The sequence below is a fragment of the Diceros bicornis genome, chromosome 9 (assembly GCF_020826845.1).
Source record: "Diceros bicornis minor isolate mBicDic1 chromosome 9, mDicBic1.mat.cur, whole genome shotgun sequence".
Taxonomy (NCBI): Eukaryota; Metazoa; Chordata; class Mammalia; order Perissodactyla; family Rhinocerotidae; genus Diceros; species Diceros bicornis.
This window is the reverse complement of record NC_080748.1, coordinates 15,555,209-15,565,816: the sequence shown is the minus strand read 5'-3', so window position 1 is coordinate 15,565,816 and position 10,608 is coordinate 15,555,209. Positions and strand designations below refer to the sequence as shown.

The 10,608-nt window shown below is 33.2% G+C and overlaps 1 protein-coding gene across 7 annotated transcripts in view; it reads right to left on the bottom strand.

Annotated features, from left to right (window-relative positions):
* Positions 1-299: 299 nt before the first annotated feature.
* Positions 300-10,608, bottom strand: part of PDS5B (PDS5 cohesin associated factor B) — a 187,332-nt gene continuing 177,023 nt past the window's right edge. For 4 of the 7 annotated variants that reach the window (XM_058547984.1, XM_058547983.1, XM_058547987.1 and 1 more), the window contains exons 32-35: positions 6,472-6,911; positions 6,271-6,381; positions 3,094-3,232; positions 300-1,561 (exon numbers count right to left, since the gene is read on the bottom strand). In XM_058547984.1, coding sequence (XP_058403967.1) covers positions 1,526-1,561; positions 3,094-3,232; positions 6,271-6,381; positions 6,472-6,911 — 726 coding nt within the window. In that variant the 3' untranslated portion in view covers positions 300-1,525. The remainder of the gene's footprint in view (positions 1,562-3,093; positions 3,233-6,270; positions 6,382-6,471; positions 6,912-10,608) is intronic. The other 3 variants (XM_058547986.1, XM_058547988.1, XM_058547989.1) reach the window with 2 other exon arrangements.

Below are 10,608 nucleotides of genomic sequence, written 5' to 3'. Positions count from 1 at the left end.
AAACAAAAGAAACAGCACCTGAAATACTAAAAAGAATTTAAGTAAGCATTAAGTAGTAACCTCTATGTTTTGGTTCAAAATACAGTTTATAAAACTGTGTAAAGGATACTGCCTTAAGTAATTTGTTTCTATATTTTGCAGATTACAACAACGAAGAAAAAAAAAGACCTGCTCTAAATCCAAATAAATTTCCACTTTTCCCAATCTGGACAAAGTGGAATTTCATTCAAACTTCATAAGATTGTGATACCTACAGTAGCTCATATAGCTGGATATATCACGCCCCCCCCCGCCCCTCCCTCCCAAAACAATTTTTTGGCTCCAAAATAAAGTACAATAATAAACTCTTGATGAAAAACTATGTTATGGGGCAATCTATCATATACTATGGCTAGATATGAATTTACAGAAAAGAGCACATCCCATTTTCAGCACTTTTTTTCATAAACATGCAACTCACTATAAAATACAAAACACTTGCTTTCAACAACACCTTCATAAAGACACACTGCATCAATAAAATTTTTTTCTTTCTGATTAACTTTACACTGCTATGGAGAACTGGAACTTTTCTAATGTGCATATATCAGATTTTATATTATAGTGTAATAATTTGCATTTTCTGAACATAATGTTCAAGAGGAAATATCTATACACAATAACATCCTAGACTATTAAAAACTAATTCAAATTACGGAATTTTATTGATACAGTAGATTAATAAAAACTGAAAAGGGATGATAAAATGGGATAAACAATTCAGTACATTATTTTATAACACACTCTTTAAAATTAAAATATTTTAAATCTCTCTCTTAAAATTTTCATTGCCATGAAAGGCCAGAAAATTCTGGGACCAATACTGAGGTGTAAAATAATCAAACAACTTCAGGACTATTTCACAATTGCATGGTGTCCTCCCATCAGAGGCATCGTTCAGGTGTAATGGCAGACAATTTAGCACCTCTGAAGATTAAGGGTGCCTAAGAGTAAACACTAGTAAGATACACAAGGGAAAGAGACCATTTAACTTTCCAACAAATAGTGACATCAAGAAAATGACACAATTTGTTGAAAAACGTTTTTTCACAGTAAAATTGCAGAGAATACAAATACAAACACTGACAGATTACTGCTTAAGATCTATCCTAACAAACTCTTTCCAAATCAATAGATCCAATAAACAGTTGGGTACTGTCAGTTTAAAGCCGCAGATAAAAGCTATACAAGCACTTTAGAAGTCAGAAACATGAAAAAAAAAGAAAAAAATATATTTACAAGTTTCTTCTTTAGTTTGTGTCTACATAGCCAACGCACATTACACTTCCACAAGACTCCATAGTCAATGTTATCACCATGTGTATGGCTAAGCATTTGACCACAAATACATGAGGTCAAGGTAAGGTCCAACTGTCCATTCTTCAGCAGTCCCATTTTGTGCATCAAAGGCTTTATTCAGCCTCAAGCTTGACAAAAAATGATTTTTCTGAAAGCTTTCACACACAAAGTTATTAATTACATTTGTTCATCGTCTTTCTCTTTTAGAACTTCGCCGTCGGACCTTAAAGAAAAATCACCAGATGTTTAATTAAAATGGGCACACATTTATTAGACAAGCAGTAATTATTATTATGTTTAACCAATTATTTATTATTATTATTTTTTAACCAATTATCATCACTCTTACTTGTTCCTGATTTTCTTTGCTTTTCTTTACTTGAAACCTTTCTCCTAGTTTAACTTTCTGTCTTGGCATTACATATTCAGACCTGTATAATATTTGAATGCCCATAAGTACTCTTTCCCAGAAAAGCTAAAGAAAAAACTATTTTACAGTCTATTTAATAATTTTAAAGAAAAATGAACAGAAGTCAACGTCACCAGCAGGAAAAAGTATTTATTGCAAATATCTTTTTCTTATGTTTCTGTGGTAAAAGAAAACATTTGATATTTATGAACTTAGGCTTACAGCTGTCTTTCTGGGAAAACAGCTATTGAGTTTGGATCCTAACAACTATCAAATACATATAAATAATCTGAAATTTAGACATATTACATTTACTGGTAAGCACTAATGAAAGCATAAAACTTTAGTTCAAAAAAGATCAGTATTAACAAGAGGAATATAAAACAGAACAGAATTTTAATTTAAATTTAATTAATTTATGGTGTAGTTTGTCTTTGATGAAGACGTCAATCACTCTGGACTCTTCAGCCTTACTTTTACGTCCCAAAAATACCCTTTAAGAAACAAGCCCAACTAGTTTGAGACCACAATTCAGCATATTTTTCTGTGGTCTTAACCCATTCACATAAATGAATCCTGGGGCAGAGAGAAGTATTGGTTATATGAAATAGGACAGAGGGGCAGGGTCAACTCTGGGACCTGATAACAGAACAGAGGTTTCTCACAAAAGATGGCTGCCTGAGCTGATCCAAAGAGTCAGCATTAGTATTATCAAGAGAACAGCTCTTACCTAAAAGTGTCAATTATATTTCTTCCAAAAAGAAATATCTGAGATGTGTTAACTGGCAAAGCCATTCATTACTTTAAAAAAAAAAAAAAAAAGAAGAAGAAGAAAAAGAAAAAAAAGTATCTCAGGAAGCATCACATTCCTACTTTTATAAAAGAAGTATCCACTGCCAATTTTATGAATTTCAAACGCTGATTTTATTTCAAAACATGATTTTACTCCATGATTGACTAACTTCTGGTTTCTACTGTGAAACGCAAACAAAAAGTTATGAGACTAAACAACAGTATATTTGACAGACACTAGTGCTCTAAAATCAAGGTACAACTTAAATGCCTGAAGTGTCAATATCAGACTGCTACTTGTTCTTCTCTACATTGTTTTAACTCCACATTTACACTTTCACTAGGCTACATCTATTATTCTCGCTAAGTTTCAGGTTTCCATAAAGGACATTTGCTCCATTATCCAAGGTGACAGATGAAACAACACTACAAACTAATGAAAAAAAATATATAAATACTTAGAATTATAAGTGCTAAATGGATCTGACCAAATATTTACCAACTCTATTTCTATATTCCATATTATCATATTACGGCACTTTATAAACACATACATTTACTGTAGAAACTTCCTCTTCCTCTGTTTCTTCCTGTGGAATATCATCATTGACAGGAGAGCTACCCTGAAAAACATCTACTTCTTCACTTGAATCATTTTCTTTAGTAGCTGCTTGTTTGGAGCGTCCTACACGGCTAGAGTAAAACACAGGTAAAATAAAATGAATGCTCTGATCTTTAAGCAGTAGATTACCTCATTAGAGGAAATGCTTTAAGTATTTCATGAATTCTCATTATTATTTTTATCCTCAATTACCTTATAAGAACTACTTTTCTTATATTCTGAACTGTAAACCAATGTTTAATCCTAAAATCTTACATACAAAGATCTACCAAAATAAGTTAACTAAACAAAAATAAGTTTGACTGAGACCAATATCATAAAAGATTTTAAAACACAAAAGGAACCCAACTCAGTAAAAGATATCTATATCTACTAAGCTGCTCAAAGCAAAAAGTTTTGAGTCTTTCTTAAGTGTATCACTCTTTATCTGGTCCTACGGTGTCTATTAACAAAGAAATCTCTAATCCATTCACTTCTCTCTACCTCCATTGTTAACTACATATTTCCAAACCATTCTCATCTCTTGCCTCTTCTCTTTACAAAGCAATCTTTTAAAAATGTAAAAACAGTGATGTCATTCTCCCTAGATAGCTCCCTACTACACTGAGAGTAATTTTATAAACCTCCTTAACATAGCATATAAGGCCCTGCAAACTCCCTAATTGTCCATTCTTATCTCTTTCCACTCCCCAATTCCCTGCAACTACAATCCAGCAAACCCTTGCCTTCCTTCAGCTCTCTGAATTTGCCAAGATTCTTCCCACTTCAGAACCTTCAGGGCCGGCCCCGTGGCTTAGCGGTTAAGTGCGTGCACTCCGCTGCTGGCGGCCCGGGTTCGGATCCCGGGCGCGCACCGACGCACCACTTCTCCAGCCATGCTGAGGCCGCGTCCCACATACGGCAACTAGGATGTGCAGCTATGACATACAACTATCTACTGGGGCTTTGGGGGAAAAATAAATAAATAAAATTATTAAAAAAAAAAAAAAAAGAACCTTCAAATACAGTGTTCCCTTCACCTGAAATGTTCCTTTCCCTACTCTCTATCAGCCTAACTCCTACTATTCTCAAGGAATCAACTTGTCACTTTCCTAAGAGAAAACTTCTCCACTTACCCAGTCCTCTCATTACATCCTTTTATAGCATCCTAAATTTTTCCTTCAGGACACATATCACAATTTATAATTCCATATTTATGTGTGATTATTTAATGACTACGTGCCCATTTAGATAGTAAGTCCCATGAGGACAGAATAATGTCTGTTTTGTGCCATTATATTCCCTAGCACCTAGTACTCACTGAAACATAGGAGGCAATCAAAAATATGTAATCGATACCACTAGTTAATCAAATATATCCCTCTTGATGAATATTTATTTTTTAAAAATTAAGACCATAGCTTATCACTCCTATAAGCAATCCAAAACATGTACTGTTTAACCCATGCTCAAACCAAGTAATTTTTTTTATTTGATTCAGTTTTTCAGAATTAACAGAAGAAAATACAGGAATTACATGGAAAATAATATAATCCTTCTCAAGTCCACTGAGGTCAGAACAAGAAAAACAGGTAAATCATAACACATGTTAATATACTAGCTCTAAAAAAGAGCTTCTCAGTGAAGGGAAGATAGGACTGCTAAGACAGACTATAAAATCTCTGTATTGTTTTTTTAAAAGAAGTTTGGTTTAGAACATTCATGAGAGGACTTACATAATTTTAGGAGATAACAGGATAATCATTTAAGCCCTTAATTTTATAATACCCAAATATAAACAAATTCAAGTTATGAGCCTGAAAGATATTTACCCTTTGTTATAAAATTAATCATGGAATTTAATATTCCTTAAGAATTCTTGGGGGCCAGCCCCATGGTATAGCAGTTAAGTATGCATGCTCTGCTGCTGGCGGCCTGGGTTCAGATCCCAGGCACGCATGATCCATCACTTGTCAGGCCACGCTGTGGCGACATCCCATATAAAGTGGGGGAAGATGGGCTTGAATGTTAGCCCAGGGCCAGTCTTCCTCAGCAAAAAAAAAAAAAGGAGGATTGGCATGGATGTTAGCTCAGGGCTGATCTTCCTCATTTAACAAAAAAAAAAAAAGAATTCTTTTTTTAAAAACAGTGATTTCCCATGGTTGAACCCAAACATGTTCATGAAGCTGCCACAAAAATGTACTTACCTTTACTTTTTACCTGAGGGAAAAACTAAATGGAAGAAGGCATGAAATACTGGCTAGACACTCAGGCAACTTTTCCTCTTCCTGTGGAATACACAGGAACAGGAAAAACTTACAAGATAACTAAGTATTTAACCAAGGTGTGCTGGCACCTCTGAAAAGTCAAGCCAGTGATGGCACTGCATAATGAGATTTTTCTCAGAAAAACTGCAGAATGTCCAACTAATAGAAGACATGCTATTCTATTTCCACTTAAATAACTGAGAAGAAAAAAGTGCCAAATTTATAAACTACAGCACTGATGTTCCTGTCGCTTTAATAATTTGGATACAGATTTGTTACTGTAACTCTCTTACAAACATGTGCTTGTGTGAAAATCCAAAACCATACGTAGATACAGATGTGTTAGTTTAATTAGAAAACAAACAAAATCAAGACATGAAAAACTTGAGATCAGCATGTGATAATTTCTATGGATGTAATTTAAGAAAAATGATGCCAGTTACTTTTCTACACAGTCCAAAAAATAAAAGCAAAAGTGTAAAAGCTATTTTTGTAAAGTTGCTGAGGAGAAACATGAAGAAAAACTGTGGTATGAAATGACAAGGTAACATGGTCAATATGCTGTGATTATTTTAAAATACCTTATCCTCTCTTTAGGTATCATAAAGTCTGTATTAGAAATAATAAACTATTTGGTATTCATTTATAAGATTTGCCTAAAACCTGTAAAAATGTACAAATGTTACCAGAGGGTTAATTGGGATATCAATCACCTAGGTAAGTTTACAAAGATTGTATCTTACCTAGTGTAATGGGGCCAAATATATGGGATTTATATACAGCCCTATGTATATTTAAAAATTTATGAACTTTTGCAAAATAATTTGAAATTGGTTTGAAATTTAATATTATTTATAACTTACACATTTTTTTTTGGTTGTGATGGTGATGGCGTTTTTGATGGTCTTCCTCGTCCTTTCTGTGGTGTGGATTGTGTGGATTCAACTGCACTAGTTTCAGGAGATTCTGCTCTGCTTTGGGGAAAACCCAAATGTGGATAGCATCAAATTATGATTTATAACATAATAACTAAATATATGCAGTTTAGAGTTACACACACTCACCTCTGTTGTGCTCTCCTCGACGTTCGGTGCTGTTTGCTTTTTGACTTCTGTTCTGTGTTTCCAGTTTGTTTTTCTTCTTCTTCCTCTTCTGCTGCTGCTGAAGGTCCAGATTTTTTTTTGCTTCCTTTTTTAGAAGTTTTCATTGTTGGCTCTTCTTTTGGTGTACCTCCACCAAGAGGTTTTGGTGGTCGGCCTCTTTTACCTTTTTTCGGCGGACTATTCTGTTCATCCTCATTTTCTAATGTATCTTCTTTGAGCCTCTTTTCCTCAGGCCACTGCTGTTCATCTGATTCTGAAGCCGTATGGCCTCTCTTCCGTCCACGCTGACTGCCTTTAGATTTCTGTTCCTGTACCAACTTAGTCAGGTCATCCATACCTAATTTCTCTTCTGAATCTGTGACAGGTGTTTTTTTCCGGCTTCTGGGTTTGTCCAATTCAGACTAGAAATAAAAAGCACAATTTCAAATTAAAAATTGATAATATGTATACTTGGAAGAATGAAACGAAAAAATCTGTTACCTACTTTTGTCATAAAAATGTACCTAAATAAAGTATAGCATTCTTAAATACATCAGAACGATAACTACTTACTTGCTTTTATTAATAGTTTTTTAATTTAAAAAAGTTATCTGAGGTACGAGGATAAATTTCTGTTCTTACTTAAGCTAGAGAGCCTCAAATGGAAACCTCTTAAGATCAGTATTTTTTTAAATTATAAATTTTAGTGAAGAGCTATTTCATAAAAAAGAAAATTCTGAATTCAATGTTTGAAAAATGGACAGCTATATAAAGTATAATGGATTTGTTCTCGTAGTCAATTTAAGTAATTCTAATTTTACGACACAGTGTATAATACTAAGACATAAAATATAAACTGTTATATATCATGCTTAGACATCATAAAAGAACTATTTTTATTTTATAAATGGAGGTTGCAAGACAAAAGCTAAACATATTCATCATTCATTAAAAATTTTGAAAACACTTCTGAATCAAGGATATTGTGCTTTTCCCCAGGACAACTAATTAACAACAAAAATAATCAAAAAATCAGGGACTTTCAAATTTAAAATAAAACCCTAGTCTACATTCAGAGAATTTATGCATTGATCAGCAGATGGAGACTGAGGAAATTCTCCAAAGAAACCAAGAATAGTGTGTTTGAACTTATAATGCTTTCCATAGACACCGCGTACATAAAACACATAAATATCTACGTTTGTAGTACTAAGTTAATTTCCAAAAAGTTTGTACCAATTTACATTCTTCAAAATCAATGAAAACAACAAAAATTATCTGATTATCTGTCATTTTTTAACATGTTTAATTACTCATTTGCATTTCCTGTCTGTGAACTGCCTCACTATATCTTTGGTATTATGCCCTTGGTCCATTTGTGTACTGGAGTCTTAGTGTTTTAATCTACATTTTTCTATACTTTTGTGTACGTTTAAATTTTATTTCCTGATTGTTATAGACTGAACTGTGTCCTCACAAAATTTATATGTTGAAGCCACAACCCCTAATGTGATGGTATTTGGAGATGGGGTCTTTGGGAGGTAGTTCAGTTGAGATGAGGTCATGAGGGTGGGGCCCTCATGATGGGATTAATGCCCTTATGAGAAGAGACACCAGAGATCTCTCTCTCTCTCTCTCTCTCCACCACGTGAGAACACAGCAAGAAGGTGGCCATTTGCAAACCAGGAAGAGAGCTCTCACCAGGAACTGAATTGGCCAGCACTTTCATCTTGAACTTCCCAACCTCCAGAATTATGAGAAAAATAATTTCTGTTTTTTAAGCCATCCAGTCTATGATACATGGCAGCCCAAGCAGACTAAGATATTATTGTATCTTATTTTAGAATAGGATGTGAGACGAGGTTCTACTGTTGTTCCTACTCAACCCCCCAAAGAATATCCAATCATTTCAAAATCACTGATTTGTAATGCTTCCTTTATTCTGTATTATGTTTTAAAAATGTTTCTGGGCTATTGTAACAGCAGCACAATATTTTACTATTTATAACTAAATACATTTGTGTCTGGTTGGGCTGATCTTATCATTATTGCTCTTCTTTTTTGTATCTATTCTTCCACATGGACTTAAAATCACACTGGAATTTTACAACTATATATTCACTTAGGAAGAACTGTCATCTTTTTTTACTCATTTTCCCCATGAAGGAACATGGCATGTCTTCTCTCTCTTCAAGTCTTCTATGTTTCTCAATTTTGATATTTTTTCCACATAAGTTCCCCCTACTTCTTTTTAAGGTTATGTTTAGATTGATAAATTTATTTAATTTTGTGGTTGTAGTGGTTATTGTGGTGAAGTAAAATCCCTTTCCCTGAAGTGTATATCTGATACAAAGTAAAACTACCAGAGTAAAGTTAGTTACATACATACATATATATGTCTACCACACTAAATTAAATTCTTAGTTTTACAGTTGGTTCTCTTATTTTTCTACATACAAAAATAAAAGTAAATTTCTCTCTTGTTTTTTATTTTCATACCTCTGACTCCTATTTCACGTCTTCCTGAATTGGTCAAACATCCTAGAACAATTTTAAATAATAGTGGTGACAGCAGGATGCTTGTTCCGTTCCTGATTTTTAATAAGAATGCTTCAAGTATTTTTCCTTTAAGAAAATTAACTGTGACTAAATCACCGACTACTGATTTAAACATACAAAACTTATATAGCATGTTAAGGAAGTATCCTTCTGGTATTAGTTTATTAAAAGTTCATACCTGTCAAGAATGAACTTTAAATTTTATTTATGTCTTCTTGGCATCATCTGAGATTATCTTGTTAGTATTTTTCTTATTTGGTATACTGATTTGCTATATTATATTAAAATATTTTTTAGCATTAACTTACCCTTATATTCCAGGGGAAAAAAGATCTATAAATGATTGGTTTTAATTTGTTAGTATTTACTGAGAGTTTTGTACACAAATTAAAACTTCACCATCATTACTCAGAGATGGGAAGATAAGAGAAATATTAAATTAAAACTAAATTTAAGGTGTCAGTAATTTTAAAAGCTACAATTCATTTTGATGTCCAAAGATCTGAAAAGGTGGCTGTATTCCTTTACGCTCTGGAAAAGGTCAGTGGTAAACAGGAAATTCAATGTCTGCTTTCTTGAGAATACCATAAAATAATCTAGTTTCCTAAAGTACTACATTCTCTAATTTCTTTTTCATTTTGCATTGTATTGTTTTAAGAACAGAGGGACTATAAACTGAGGTTAGGAGCAAGAAATAGGGAAAATATGTTATTTGTAAACCTAAGTATTTGAATATAAAAGTATATGGAGTAATTCCTTTGCAGTGAAATTTCAACGTGAAGCTCGTGTATGCAAAGATGGTACTCTTTCACTATAATCTATTGGGCTAAATTTAAATTGAACTTCTGTCTCATAATGCTTATCTCTTTGAGAATATTTCAGTTGAAACTAGCTTATTAATAAGGTTTCAGTTGAAACTAGCTTATTAATAAGGTTCTGAAAATGGATGCAATAGTACACAAATGATAGCCACAGGCCTCCATTATAATTATACAAATAAATCTCAAAAGCTCAGAAATTCAAAACTATTCTATGAAAAATAGAGACTCTGTTCTACATTGTCCCCAAAGGTAGAACTAGATATACAATTTATAGGATAACAAAATATTAAAAATTAAAACCATATTTCTCAAATTTTGGGGGGAAGTGGGGAGGGAGTAGGGGTAGAGTATGTGGGTGTGGGTGACCTAGTTGATGTTTCCAACAAATGAGAGGAAGTACAAGTTCTCCCCTAACGCATGTTCAAGCATGTGGTGAGCAACTCTCATAAATGATAATGAAGGAATTTCTGCACTAAGGAGAAGTAGGACTAGAAGACAAATACCTTTTCCAATTCAAGGATTCTCTTCTATAAATCCAGATAACAGGATTCCTTTCTGGCTAAGCAATCAAATTTTAACTCTGCTTGGGTGCAATTTTTAAACAGCCAATAAAAATCAGAATTTACGGTATTGATAGTAAGCATTTAGTAAGAATTTTAGAATTATAATTTTTTAAGTGGAAAGAGAAACAATCGGGAAAAATAAATTACTCGGGAAACATGAAAATAAATTAAACTTC